Source organism: Dama dama, chromosome 3, assembly GCF_033118175.1.
Source record: "Dama dama isolate Ldn47 chromosome 3, ASM3311817v1, whole genome shotgun sequence".
NCBI lineage: Eukaryota > Metazoa > Chordata > Mammalia > Artiodactyla > Cervidae > Dama > Dama dama.
In genome coordinates, this window is record NC_083683.1 from 24,044,834 (window position 1) to 24,060,696 (window position 15,863).

At 34.5% G+C, this 15,863-nt stretch overlaps 1 protein-coding gene across 1 annotated transcript in view; it reads left to right on the forward strand.

Moving 5' to 3' along the window:
• ZDHHC17 (zinc finger DHHC-type palmitoyltransferase 17) overlaps positions 1-15,863 on the forward strand; it is a 96,188-nt gene that overhangs the window by 50,810 nt on the left and 29,515 nt on the right. The window contains exons 6-8 of the mRNA XM_061124924.1: positions 3,724-3,788; positions 4,409-4,571; positions 11,335-11,460. Coding sequence (XP_060980907.1) covers positions 3,724-3,788; positions 4,409-4,571; positions 11,335-11,460 — 354 coding nt within the window. The remainder of the gene's footprint in view (positions 1-3,723; positions 3,789-4,408; positions 4,572-11,334; positions 11,461-15,863) is intronic.

Sequence of the window (15,863 nt, forward strand, 5' to 3'; positions counted from 1 at the left end):
GGAGGCTGTCTTTGGAGACCAGCTACCAGGAGGGACCAAATTTGTTCTCCTACAGTTCCTTGTAGACTGGGGATAAAAGCAGTAGATGGCGCTGTTGCACATGACATTGTCTACTGGCCTTCTATATTACAGATATAAGTTTACAATACATGTTCACCTTTTCTCTTCCAGTTTTTCACTGGGTAGGAATAGTGGAATAAAGTTCTGGCTCTCTTTGCTAACCTGTTGGTTTTTGAGTTCGGATGTTTCAGTCGTCAGTTTAACTCTGGCATAGTGTGGAGGCTATAAAAGTCTTAAAGGGTAGACTTTTTTGTCATAGTACTTCTCGTGCAGTAAATACATGATGATGTTAATGAATGTCTGACAGATAATTAGTTTTCTTTTTCATGAGTCATTGTTTTTTCCTGCTTACAAAAGTAACAGTACTTACTGTATTCAAACATAACAGAAAAGTATGGCTTAGAGAATGAAATCTCACCTCTTTCTTTACCTCCTCACCCCCACTGAGATCTCTTCCTCTAATGTTTACTATGTATTTTTCCAGAATTTGTCAATGTACATGCTAAAATATCATAGAAAGAAAACCCCTCTAACGTGCATTCCATTGTACTTTAAATGGGTTCCAAAGTCCTTCTCTGGCCTACTGAACTACGTGTGGTCTAGTCCTGGAAACCTGTCATCTCATCTTCTGTCGTCTCTGCCTCACTCACTGCTTTTACCACACCTGTCTTGCAGTTCACTCAGCAGCTTTGATGAGTTTTTTCATAGGGCCTTTGTGCCTGCTCTTCTTCTGCTTGGTAATTCTTCTCAGTCACACAGTTCGCTCTCCTTTTCTCTCTCACTTTAATCAGATGTTTGCTCAATTTTGATTAGTTCTGATTAGTTCCCAATTATAAGCAGTAATAAAATTAGTGTATTTCTAATTCCTACTTATTCTCCGTCTTATTTTGTCATTAGTCAGTAATACTGTTTTTCTTAGTGTTAACTTTTTTCTGATAAATATAACTTACATTTCTGTTACTTGATTTTTCAGCTCTAAATAATATTCTTTGACTCATAGCTAATGCAGGGTAGACACTCATTATACTTTCTTTTCAGCCTTTTCCCAGCCCCACCCCCCTTTTTTATTAATTGTGCCAAATTTACATTCTTAGAACAAATAACATTTCCACTCAGTTTGTCATTCTATTCATCACAGTTGTTTCATGTCAGTTATACTGTTAAATATATTCAGTGCTCACTACCAATTCTTTTGAATGATTTTCAGGGGAAAATGCTAAGTAATGGAGCCCTGTTGATCATGGAATTCCCATAACCTTTTGATCTGGGCTTGTTAATTCTTCCTAATAGAGAATACTCATACGTCCAGGCTGAACTTGGAAAAGAAGTACCAAGTTTTAAATCCTGACCCAAAGAGAGAAAAGGTTGATTTTCATTTTTCTTTTAGTACTCTAGAGGTGTGGCATAGTTTTACATTTTTTATTTATTAATATTTTTAATACTGTCACTTTTAAAAAATGATAATGCAGAGACTTATGACTAAGAAGGAAAAAGAAACTTAAACATAAGAATTTACATGTTTGTTTTAATTGGACATCAAATTTAGTTGAGCTTTCTTGAAACCAGGGCAGTGAAGGAAGTAAAATAAGTGACAGTACTCAGCTCTCATGTAAGAAGCCAGGAAGTCTGTCATTTCTTCAGAGCAGCTTTTTTAAAAGATTTTTATTGGAAAAAAAAAAAAACTATAATGTAAATATTGAGTGAGGTTACATGAGATAGTCCCAACAAGACATAGAATAAATTTAGAAATGGATTTGTAGTGGTAAGGCACGATACCTAACTATAGTTTTCATGAGACAGACTGAAATTAGTGATGTCCAAGGATATATGTTACCTCTTGTCAAGATAGTGGTTCTCGGCTTTTTTTCTCTTTACCTCAATATATTTGGACATTTAAGACATACTCGCCTCAGTAAGAGTGACTTGCAGAGAACTGTACATAGAGTTATGAAGTGTTTTACAGTGTACTCACTATAACTGTGCTCTCTCCGCTGGGTGGTAGATTAGATAACATAAGTTGGATAACATCTATGGGTTTGATGTAGTCCAGGAATGGGAGATGGGGGTGGCATGAAGAGGAAACAATTTTTATTGAATGTCTGTTATGTTCCAGGCTATAGAATTAGGTTGCCTTACACACATCATTCCATTTAATCATCACTGGGATCTTACGAAGCCATTATTGTATTCACATTTGTAGATGGGAAAGCTGAGGTTCAGGGAATTAAAGTAATTTTGCCAATTTTACAGTTAAGTGATGGAGCTAGGAATTCAAAATCATGTCTGTCTTGTTCTAACGCCCATGCCTTTCCCAAGCCTAGAAGAGTAGATAGGTAAACTTGTCTTTTCATTTGACAGATGGCTTTTTATTATTCTCCATGCCCAGAAAAGTACATACAAAGATGACTTTAAAACAATTTTGATCCTTAAAGAAGTGTTGTTCTAGTTAATGAGACAGATACCTCAAGTACAAAGCAGAATCAATCCAAATTGATTGCTGGAGTGGGTCAAGAGAAAGAATTCTAGGGAACTGAAACTAATAGAATCCCTGATATATTAGCATGTCTTGAAAGAAGATTTAGATAACTTGAGAAGAGTTTGGGTTGAATAGGTAGTAGTTTTAGTTCTAATTTTCTAAAAAGAAAAAAAAAAAGAGCTAAGCATAAGGGAGAAAAAATACAGTACCAAGGAAAGCAAAAGCTGGGTAGGAGAGGAAAAGTAATGATGGTTTCTATATAACTTTATTGGGAATAGTATTCATACATATTTATAATAATGTAAGTATCAAATATTTATAGAACCTGAATTATTATCTGTTCAGAGGAAGGAATAGGATGCATGTGCATGTCTGTGATGGGGCAGTGAGAAGAAAGAGAGAATATGCCGTTTTACGTATTGAGGTTATGTAAAATATGGATATTGTGGATAATGCCTAAAACTGAAAAATCAATTAGTACCAATTCAGGTTTTTCATTTTAAGTATGTGGGAGCAAAAAGCACAATAATGAGTTTTAAAAAAATGAAAATGGTAGGGAGTAAGACAGAAGATTGCTTATTATTTTGCTTTTTCACCACAGACTTTGTAGAGTTAGTTAATTCTAAAAATATTTATGTATAGTGACATAGTGATGAAAAGCATTTTAAAACAAAGAACAAATTCAATAAATTTTAATAGATTCAAAACATTTGACTCTTTTAAAATTTATTGAATTTATTCTTTGTTTTAAAATGGCTAGAAATAAACAGGGTTTTATTATTCCTTCATATCATGAATTAGTATAAATAAGTTTTTCAGAAACATATGTCATTTATTTAATCTATTCGTTGTGGGTGAAAGATCAAGAGAAGGTCAAGATCTTTAAATGAAAACATTAAAAGGCTGAGTGAAGCATCTTAAAAGAGAAAACTATAAATAGAAGGTAATTAAATATTAAATATATATTTATATTTATAAATAAGTATATTTATGTAGATATTTATATCCATATTAATTTAAATATTTAATAAATAGTTTTAAAGTTACGAAAGAAAAAGTTTCATAAATCAACCTTGATTGAGTGGTGTTATCATTCTGGTTTCTTTTGTGATGTGTAAATTATGTTTTTCTGAGTAAATTTGGTAGGGACTTAGAAATTTTTACTGTCTGGCTTTTTACTCTATCAGGATGTAGATATGATGGATCAGAATGGGATGACGCCTTTAATGTGGGCAGCTTATAGGACACACAGGTATGTAACCGTTACAGAACACTTACTCAGGTCATTTCAGCATGATGAAATGTAACACAGGTGGTGAGGAAAAGCAATCAATGTTACACTTATTAACATTTAAAATTCTTACAATGAATACATAGTATATAACACAGATTATCTTTTTGGATATTTTGAGTCTTTATGTTTACTTTTATGTTGGTAATTGTAGCATCCTTAAGGTAGTCTTAAGCACCTTCTTATTAAAAGTATAACTCATTTTTTATATGACTTGTGTGTTGGCAAGTTTAACATTAATAAGTTGCCTTAAATCATTTTTGGAACAGTCTAGATTTAAACGTAAAATTTTAATTGTTTAAGTATTTAAATATTAATGACATTAATTCCATGATGTAGAATATAAACATCAGGACCAACTGTGCGCTCTCTTGGAACTAGTTTACGTTCTTTGATGTAGAACATACTTAATACTTCATATTAAAAATGTTGTCTCATTACTCATTCTAAAGCTGTCAAAAATAGGTTAGAATAGAAGTGTTCCAAGATGGAATATAACCACAATCAGTTTAGTATCTGTGATGATTTCTATAATTGAAATTAGGGTTGTTGTTGTTGTTGTGTTTTTTTTTCCTTTTCAGTGTGGATCCAACTAGATTGCTTTTAACATTCAATGTTTCAGTTAACCTTGGTGACAAGTATCACAAAAACACTGCTCTGCACTGGGCAGTGCTAGCAGGGAATACCACAGTCATTAGTCTTCTTCTGGAAGCTGGGGCTAATGTCGATGCCCAGAATATCAAGGTAAGAATAGCCTTTATTGATTGTGCTTTGTGAAATGTGATTACCAAGGTTGGAATTCTTGAATAAAACTTGGGTTTTTTAATAGACTGTCAGAGGTGGAAGTAACTAACTTACTCTCAACCCTTTGTTTCCATGCAAGAACTTGTTTTGAAAAACTAATTTATTTATTTTTGTCTTTTAGTATTGAAGTATTTTTCAGATTTTGGTGACCTTTTCATGAGTAAATTCTTACTGACTTTTATCTATTTATAACTGAATAGATAGTTTTATGGTTTCTTTAAGAAGATTATTGCACTAAGATCCCACATGCGGCACCATGCAACCTAAATAAATAAATAAATAATATCATTACAGAGAATCACAGATTTTTATCCCAAGTATGCATAATAACTTTCAGTAATTTTTTGACTTGGTCATTAATTATCTTATTTTTATAAAGGTCAAGACCTTTAAATTTGATAATCACCTTTATGATATTTATAGGAGAATTTCTCTCTATGCTGGAGTAATCCAAGAAAAATGTACCCAAAAAGTATACACAATGTTAACATTTACACTCTGAGCACTTAGAAATTTATAGACATTTTTATGAATACCTGCAAGAAAATTCTATTGGTAATCTTAAATTTTGGTTAACCATTCTCAGTTTTAAAGCTTGTCTTTTAGCAACAGACTTCTTCTGTGAAATGACTTGAAAATTTTAAACATCTGTTAATAATGTGCCTTCTTAAATAACTTTGTACTCATTAACAAATGTTGTTTAATTTTTACTGTAAGCCATAGTATTTTCTCAGTCATGCCTCTTAAATTTCTAAGGAGTATATGCTATTTAAATATGAAAGGAATTTGAGTTGCATAATAATCTAAAATGGCAATCAAAAAGTTGGTTATCTCCTGCTGGATCAGGGCATCTTTTTATGTAGCAGTGAATAGTTCTTTCTCTGTTTGATTACTCTGAGAAGATTAAACTACTAAGATAGCTTAGACTAATTTATTTATAATTACAACCAATTTTTAGAAGTGAGTCTCTAACTAAAAGTACTTAGTTAAAAGTTACTATCAAATATCTTATTGGAAACACTAAGAAGTTGAGAAAAACATGTATTTTCTTTTACCTTTTTTCAAGTTCAAGTCTTTTTGTCTCTACCCAAAATGATCAGAATGGTCTAGTTACCTGCTGGTAAATTTATGGAAAGAGTACAGTCAGCTTACCCTCATGTCTGACGTGTGATGAACACTCTTTAGTTTTGTTGACCGAATGAAGATTCTTGTGTTGAGCTTCACCCCAGGCTGGTCTTCATGACTGTGCTGGCATACCTCTCTGCCACTTCCGAAATCATAGAAATTTTTGCTTTTCCAAACATTTTAAAGTAGGAAGTTCTGAAAAGTTCGTAATATCGTAATTAGTAAATTAGGCTGATCCCAAGGCCTGAAGAAAAAGAAAGGAGGAGTTTGACTAAACCTAATCAGTATCCCTGTGAGAAAAAATTTAACTAGATGACCTTATATTTTATGATCTGAATTGCTTTAGAGTGTTATTTTTCTTCTCTTAGCTACTGAATAGCCATTCCTAAAGTGAGTCATGCCTCAGGAATACATTTCCAGTATTTAGTGTTATATTTTAATAGAACCAGTTTCAGTATGGCAAATAGTGTATGCCCATAGACTTTGCCAAGAATCGTATAGATATGTTGAAATTACAGTAGTACCAAAGAATTATGACAAAGTGACGGCACAGTTTTATAATTTGAAACTAGTAGTTAGTATTTTCATAGCATTTAAAATTATCTTTTCTTAGCATATAAAAGTTTAGATAACTTCTCTTTAGTCATGAACTTTTATGTATTTGAGATGTGGTTTGTAAGTTTAATGTCTTTTCATCTTGTACTCCAAATTAACCATTGTATAAACTTTTGATAAGCTTTTGACTTCCCAGGCAGCTCAATGATTAAGAATCTGACTGCCAATGCAGGAGACTGGTGGGCTACCATCCATGGGGTCACAAAGAGTCAGACATGACTGAGTGACTAATGCTTTCACTTTCATACAACTCCCAGGTGTACAACATGATGATTTGACATTTGCACACCTTGCAAAATGACTAGCATGTTCAGTAAAGATCTATCACCATCACAGTTACAAATTTCTTTTTTCCTGTGATGCAAACCCCTCAAGATTTGGGCTTCCCAGATGGACATAGTGGTAAAGAACCTGCCTGTCAGTGCAGTGGACCTAAGAGACCTGGGTTTGATCCCTGGGTCAGGAAGATCCCTTGGAGAGGGGCATGGCAACCCACTCCAGTATTCTTGCCTAGAGAATCCCATGGACAGAGGAGCCTGGTGGGCTATAGTCCAAAGGGTTGCAAAGAGTTGGACACAACTAAAGTGACTTAGCGCGCACATGATGCAAACCCTCAAGATATTTACTCTTAGTGACTTCTGAATATGCACTACAGTATTGTTAACTGTGGGCTTGCTGGTGGCTCAGTTGTAAAGAACCTGCCTGCCAATGCCGGAGATGCACCTTCCATCCCTGGGTTGGGAAGATCCCTCTGGAGGAGGAAATGGTAACCCCGCCAGTATTCTTGCCTGGAAAATCCCACGGACAGAGGAGCCTGGCAAGCTGCAGTCCATGCAGCTACAAACGAGTTGGACCTGATTTAGCAGCCAAATAACAACAATTGTTAACTATAGTTGTCATGTATCATATCCTCGTGATTTCTTTTTTTTTAGAACTGGCAGTTTACACCTTTGACTCCCTTTGCTAATCTCCCCAACTTCCCACACTGTCTACCTCTGGCACTCAGCAGTCTGTATCTGTTAGCTTGCGTTTTGTTGATGTTTTGTTTTTAGATTCCACATGTAAGTGGTAGCATAAGGTATTTGTCTTTCTTCTGACTTATTTGAAGTGACGCTGTATTTAAAGGAAATAAAGTCTAAGGAGTTGCTTCAGCTGCTCAGGGAGCATTTATACTTTCAGAGTAAAAACAATCTTTTTAACCACACTGGTGAAAAAGTAGATTTTTGTTTAAAACTGTAATTTTAATGTGATTAAAAGAGTGAAATAAGTATCAAATACCTTTTCTACTGGAATCTGGCATTCCTGATATGCTGAAGCCTGGTCACCTTCTAGTGGAGAGTGTTCATTCATCCAGCAAATGTTTGTTTAATGCTGGGCAGGCAGTGCTTTAGATAGACAAAGTCCCTGTTCTCTCAGAAAATTACACCGTATTGAGGAAATAGACAATAAATAAATAGCAAACACATACACAGAGGCAAATGCGGTCATGATGAGGGCTAAGGGGGCTGTATCAGGTGAGAGTGATTTGTGCATGCCTCTGAGACAGGGACCAGTTAGATACATGAGAAAACACTTTTCATGTAGAGGAACCCGCAAGTGTGAGGCCAAGGCCAGGAGCAAGCTTGTCATGTTAGCGGTGTGGGAATGACAGTGCTGACAGAGCAAGCGCCCCTGAGAGACAGGTGCCAGGCCGTGAGAAAGTGCTCTAACTGTATTCAGTCAAACTGGGGAGATGTATGTAGAACTGTTATGTAATCTTTGTGTTTAAAATATATTTTAAACATTACTTTATTTGGAGAATATATTGAAGAATTGAGAAAATGAAAGGGGATGTATTAAGATCAGTTTGGTTCTTATAATAAATCAGGCACGTGACAATGTTACTTTTGCCTAAGATTGAAGTGATGGAGAAAAATGAATGGTTTTGGAAATGTTAATTTAGAGTAGAAAAGAAAAGGTAGAATGAAAATAAAGATGAAAGAAAAAACATTACTGATTTAGTTTTGTTTTGAATAACTGAGTATCTTGTGATATATGTTGAAGTTGTGAAAACGGAAGGAAATAAGCTTTTTGGGGGCAATAGGACTTGGTTCTGTTTTAGTCATATATAATTTGAGGTGGTGCCTTTTAGCTATGTGGAATGTCACATAGCTATGTGAAAAATTTGTTAATTAAAAAAAACCCAACCTAGATTGTTTGTCCTGGAATTTGACAGATCAAGTTGATTTATAGCTGTGTATTTTTCCTTTTTTCATTTTAAGTCTTAAGAAGGTCTGGTTGATAAACATGAATTTTACCAAGATGGAGCCTGTAAATCTGGATATGGCTTTAATAGCTAATAGAAGTTACATTCTTCAAAGAATATGAAAAAGTATATGTTATAGTATTTAACTATTGATTAACTCTATTCCTTGTGAAAGCTATTTCCTAAATAAAATTAAGCATAAGTTTCTTAGGAATCTGTCTTTATATCCTTGTAAATTAGTTATTTGAGGGTTTCAGTTCTTATAATATATAAGTAAATGATTCTTTTATCAAAATAATAACTTATTTTGGAGACATTATTAAATGATAGGTAACTTTAAAATGACTAATTTTATCCTTAGAAGGATTAGGAATGACCATATATCCTCAATTAGAGGGTCTTAATCTGGGGCCCACCAGTGGATTTTGGTTAAGGGGTAGGTCCATGAGCTCTAAAATTGTTCATGAAAAAGTATCAGCATTTTTCTGGCGAGGAAGTCACCAAACTTTCATCAGACATGCCTTAAAAGAGTTTAAAAACCATGTCCCTAATTAATGGTTACAGAGAATAAATTTAAATCTTCTGAGGTAGTAACAATAGTGGGAGAGAGTGATTTGGGAAACAGACTTTAAGAAAAATGACCTATGCAGTAATCCCTTTTCATGGTAGCATCTCATTTGTGGATTTAAAAAATATATTTCACCTCCTTACACATGTTTTTGGTTGATAAATTCCGATGAGTTTGGAGAGGGCAGTTAATCTTGAGTGCTGCCTATACATTTATAATTTATTCTTTCTAAAATTATCAAAGGACATAATTTTTAGCTTGTGCAAAATGTAAAATTACTGAGCTTTGTTAATTAATACATTGAAAGACTTTTGTATGGTTTCTTGAAAAGAGCTAAGAAACTATATTCAGAAAATAGTTTTCATTACCCCTTAGGTACCCGACCTTGATGGTCTCCAAGGAAAACCTTCCCTTAGTTTTAATAATGAAATTCTACCTCACTTAGGCAAAAAGTGATCTTCCACCTTCCATAGTGTTTATCTCACCCAAACCCCTGAAGAATATCTTTTATTACTAGTTAGTTACATACTCTGTAATACTCCATGATTCTTGTTACTGCTGTTGTTACTATCACTTGCTATTTTGGCTAACACATGGAGTGTTAATTATAGACTTGACTTGGATCCTTGGTTTTAGTAGAATTTTTAAAATTAATTGCTTGTTTATTTTGCCAGCTGAATAAAAGAACTGTACAAAAGTAGTCAGATGACTAGAGGAGTAGTTGAAAGATTTCTTAAAGCTCCCTCCATCTTTTTATCTAGGCAATCCCTAGGTGTCACATGGCCCTCTAGTGGAAGGGATGCTCAGCTGGACCGAGGCAACTGCAGAATATTCTCTGGGAGTTGTTACCCAAGGGATTGCTTTTATTCAGGTAATCTTTCAGTTTGGATTAACTAGCTGGTTCTGACAACCTAGGTGATAGAATTTTGGAATAGGTAAGGAGACATTTTAAGGTAAATATCCCTATTTGTGGAAGATTCACCTAAGTTAGCCCATTTCTTATTAAATGCTATTGATCTTTTTATTAAAGGATTGGTTAGGCTTTTTGTTTTTATTGTTGTGTTGTTATTGTTGTTGCTCTTGGTGGTAGTGGTGTGTTTATTTTGTTATTTGATTATTTTTCAGTGTTTTTTTTTAAATTGAATAAACCATATTCCATATTTGATTAATAATTATCCCTCATAAGTAAGGCACCCAGGCCTCCTTATTTCTTTATTTTTATCCAGTTTTTAAAAATAAAATTTCAGTATTTTTCTTCCATTTTTAAAGTAATTTTGAATATTCATCCTTAATTCTTGAAATTTTGGCAAACAAAATTATTTTTTCCTTTTGAGGAAGTAGATAAAAGTGTAAACTATGAAATAGAATAAAAATGTAGGTATCTAACTACCAAAAGGAAAAATAAGATTTTAAATTAATAAAGGCATAAAGAAGCATAAATCTAGAATTGGGGACGCTCATTTCTTGTTTCTTACTTCCTTTAAAACGTTTTAGTTCTGTTTTTATACTTCCTGGTGTTCTTTTTCTTGCAATTAAAGGGAGCTTCAAGTCTCTAAAATGAGTTTAACTTTTTTGTTACTGCCCTAGTTCTCTTTGGAAGTTTCTGGATGAGTGAATGAATTTAACATGATCAAGAATATCGATATAATAGTCGTAGAAGTGGAAGTTTTTTCTTTTTCTTCTCTCTTGTCGTCTTTAGACTTCTTTCATCACTAAAATTAAATAGGCAGATTTCTGGCAGTTTGGTATTATAGCAGAATGGTTTGTAGCAATAACTATTACTAATGAGACACTTAAAGAATTTGGAATAACTGCATAAACTTAGTGATAGCCTCTGATCCAGCAGGTGCTAAAATACCTACTTTTTGATTACTGTCTAAAATAAGTTAAAATGCAAGCCAGAAATAGTCTATAGAATAGGATGTGTAAATATATTCTCTGACTGTACCTTAAGTGGAAAAGCATAAGTAATATATCATTTAGAGTCTTTAGTGATTGACTTTGCCAAATGTAAAAGCAGTGTTAATGAAGTAATAGTGCTGTCCGTTTATCTTTGTGGAAGTGCTTTAAAAGCTTGTAACTAAAATATTCTGCTTTTTCTTTGTTTTCTTTTTTTTTTAAATGTGAATTTCTTCTGCTTATATCGTCAGGGCGAATCAGCACTTGATTTGGCAAAGCAGAGAAAAAATGTGTGGATGATCAACCATTTGCAAGAGGCACGGCAAGCAAAGGGATATGACAATCCATCTTTCCTTAGAAAGCTGAAAGCTGATAAGGTAAATCCATGACTGAAGATTTTCAGCAGATAGTCTTTTTAAGTAAAATTCATAAGCATATTTTCTTAGCGTGTGTATTTACAGGCTTTAGTCTTGGCATTGGCCAGTGTAGTTTTTAAAATATTATTTCACCCAGCTAAATAAAGGTAGATACCAAAGTTTAAGAAGGATGGGTATATCTGAAATTCACTACTAACATAAACTTTAATTCATCTGGCCTTTGTTAAGTTTTTATAGAGAGGTAATAAAACTTTTCCTTTTAAGTGTATTTGTTAGTATAGTAATAAATTGTGAAAAATCTTAGTCCTTATATATTTTGAAACTACTTACAACTCTATAGTTAATTTAAGCTTTCCATTCTTTTGTAATATGTTGTAACTTTCATTGAGAGAGAGAAACTTATTATTCAGTTCTCTATAGAAAGTTCATTTTAAATCTTCCATAAATTCTTCAGTTTTAAACTGTATGATTTTTGCCTTAGTTGCCTAATTGTATGATTTCAAAACTAAGAACATTTTTCCCCAAAAGAAGGATCTGTATTTCTTAAAAATTTATTTCCTTAAAAGGAAAAATTAGTTGACTGATAGTTTTTTTGTATATCTAAATAATTGATGAGATATTTGCTAACTTGTCAGTAATCACAATTTGAATGGCATTAAGCCTTGGGTATCATATATGTCTTATTCAGTCAGTTCTAATAGTAATACTTTTATATAAAGTTAACACTGATCTGTCTGTTACCAAAACAAAATAACAAGTTTTGGGTAAAGAGAAACAGATTTATTTAAAAGCATGCCTCATTGATATGTAGGATTTAGACTTCCTTAATGTCCTAATGAGCTGAAAAGTCCATTGGTCCATTACTTAGACATCAGAAGAATTAGATTTGTAGTTTATAAACTTGGCCATTTTCAGCCCCATATTTGAGGCTGAGGAGCGGTTTTTGCATGTCATGTCATCTTTTCGTTTTACTGTTTACGTGTACTATTAAAAATAGTTAATTATTTATTGAGTGGGCCCAAAAGTTTCTTCCAGTTTTTCCATACAGTGTTATGGAAAAACCACAACAAATTTTTTGGCCACCCCAATACTTGGATGTCGCTCTGTCCTCCAGGCTTTGGAGCAGTTTTGCTCAGCAGAGTGAAAAGTGGCTAATTTCTCGTAATAACCAGGCGACTGATAAAGCTGTCTCTTGTTACTCTGGAACGTCTCATTGTCTTTATGCTTTCATTTGCTTAGTGAAGTTGTAGATGTTTATAAAATTATTTATTACAGCAGTAGTGAACTATATATCAGGGTTATATGTTTGAATGCGGTTTCTTTTAAGAAGAGAGCTGCATTAAAAAGTTCTGCACAATTTTATTAACATTTGTATATATTATTGTGATCAGTTCAGAAGTTGTATATTCCTGGTTTTTTTGTTTTAGCTTTTTGCATTAGTAGCTTTAAAAATATTATGTAATCTAAAGCGATCACTAGATGAAAGTTCATGATTTCATTAAGTGGGGCTTTGTGAAATTAAGTATTTGTATTTGTATAGACTATGCTCTTTCCATCTCACATTAGAAAAATTTAAATTATGAACATGACTTGATTTGCTAGTCTGTGAAGTATGTTCTGTATTTAAAACTAAACAAGAAACCGCCCAAGACTCAATAGCTTTTTACTAAAAATAAGTCAGCCCAAAAGGAAAAAAATTATTTTTGGACACTGATAGTAGACAGATATGAAAGGAATCTTGATGAGTTATAAGGAAATCTCTAAATTAGTGTTTCTCAACATTTAAAAACCCAGGATCCATTCTGTTAGCAGTGAAAATCTCACAAGTATTACTCTCTAATGTTTTTTTATTAATTATGTGAAAATAAATCTGGGAAGATGGAGTAGATGTATTTTTCCCTGTTCCTTCTTGCCAAGTACAACTAAAAAACCTGGATACTATGTACAAAACACATATAGGAAGGCTGAAGATGGAGAGAAGAAGGCAGAGAGTTAGGGAGCTAAGGATCCAAAGAATAACGTGGTGGTGAGTTCCCTCCTTTTTCTTTTTTTGCTTCATATTTTCCAGAAGAGGAACTGACAAAGCCAACAACCCAGAATCATGAATGGGTACAGACAAAAACAGCTCCCCCAAAAGTTTGCCCTTAAGCCAAAGACCACAAAAGAGACAGCGTATTTGGCAAGGTAGAAATTTTTAGAAAATAAATTTCTGCTACAGCCAGAAACAACAGCAAAAGCTGTGGACCCACCCTGACTCATACCAGCAAAGACCTAGCTTTCCAACCTTACAACGCTATAGTGATGCGCCCCAGCTTCTCTCCTGAGGTGGTGTCAGGGAAGGTGGAGTGGAAGAGTCGGGATTTGCGTCCCCACTGGCTGTTAGTGAGGGCCCATTCCCTGCTGTGTTAGTGATGATCACGTAGCACGCAGGCATGAGGCACTCTCAGCTAGGGCGTGTGCCGGTAGAAAGATACTGGAGACTTGGAAGCCCCACTTCTGCCCATCAGTAATGAGGAAACCCCTCCTCAGGTGTCAGTGAAGGCCCGCTTGGGATCCTGGACTTTCACCTCCCCTGCCAGTAATGAGAAGGTGTCTTACTTCAGTCCCCCTGCCTGCATCAGAGGAATCCACACGAAAGGTTTAAATAAGATCCAGCATCTCATAATACCCCAGATGTCTAGGTTTCAAACAGAAGTTGTTCATCAAAACAAGAATCAAGAAGGTCTGACTGAGTGAAAAGAGAATCGGTGGATGCCAGTGTCCTGCCAAAGCTGTTAGAATTGTGTGGCAGAAGATTTTAAAGCAACCCTCGTGAAAAGCCTTCAGTGAGTACTCTGAACACACTTGAAACAAGTGAAAAATAGAGGCTTAGTGAAGACCTAGAAATAGACTGTAAAGAACCAAATGGAAATTGTAAAACTGAAAATTAAAATAACCAAAAATTTTTTTAAAAAGTCAGTGGATAAGTTCAACAGCAGAAGAGAAGTGACAGAGGAAAGAATCAATGACGTTGAAGATGACAAAAGGAAATAAACTGAGGAAAACAAACAAAAGAGAACCTTAGGGGCCTGTGGTTATAACAGAATATCTCACATTGGTATGGTTGGAGTTCCAGAAGAGAAGAGGGTGGGGCCGAAAACGTGCTCAAAGATAGAATGGCCAAAAATTCCCCAAATTTGGCAAAAGACAGACTTGTAGATTAAGAAGTAGAACAAACTCTGAACAGAGTAAACTCAGTGAAATCCAAACCAAATAAATGTATCATAGTGAAACTTCTGGAAACTAAAGACCAAGAAATAAAAATCTTAAACACCCCTTACCAGTAGGGATAAACCGTTCAGTAACAGTGGGTTTCTATTCAGACTCTGTAGAGGCAGAAGGGGCTGCTGCGTTTTCCAAATGCGGGATGGTTAGAACTATCGATTCAAAATCCCATGTCCAGTGAAGATGTTTCAGGAGTGAAGGGGAAGAGCACAGTTTTAGATAAAGGAAAAGTCAGAATTTGTAGACAGCAGTCCTGCCCTAAAAGTGGCTAAGAGACGTTCTTTAGACAGACGGGAAGTGATAAAAGAGATTCTTGGAACATAATATCGTGTAAGCAAAATTACAGGTAAATACAGTAGACTTTCCTTCTTATTCTGCATCTTCCAAACTATGTTTGACAGTTTAAACAAACATCACAATATTGTTTGCTGTGGATCTAAATGCATGTAGAGAATGGATTTGAGACAACTTGTATTGTAAACAGGTGAGGACAGAGGGATAATAACGGAGGTAAGGTTTCCACACTTCACTTAAATTGGTAAAATGATGACACCAGTATACTGTGATAAGTTATATTTATATTGTACTTAGAGTAACCACTAAAATAGCTATTCAAAGAGATATACTCATAAATTCTGAAAAGCTCTAATAGAGTTATGAGAAGTTTTTCAGTAACTCACAAGAAGATAGGAACAGAACAAATGGAAAACAAAAAATTAAATTATAAATTTATATGCTAACATATCAGTAATTAGAGTAACTGTTTGTGTGCGAAGTCGCTTCAGTCACGTCCGACTCTCTGCGACCCTCTGGACTGTAGCTCTCCTCTGCCCGTGGGATTCTCCGGGCAAGAATACTGGAGTGGGTTGCCATGTCCTGCAGGGGATATTTCTGACCCAGGGATCGAACCTATATTTCTTAAGTCTTCTGTATTGGCAGACAGGTTCTTTACCACTATGCCACCCGGAAAGCCCAGAATAACCATAAATGGTCTAAATATACAAATTAAAAGACAGGTATCAGCAGTGTGGATTATAAAGCATGACTCAACTATATACTGTCTGAAACTCACTTCACCTACAAGAATATTGGAAAGTTGCTTATATGGGCAAGTAGCAGAATAGAAATCACGTATGATT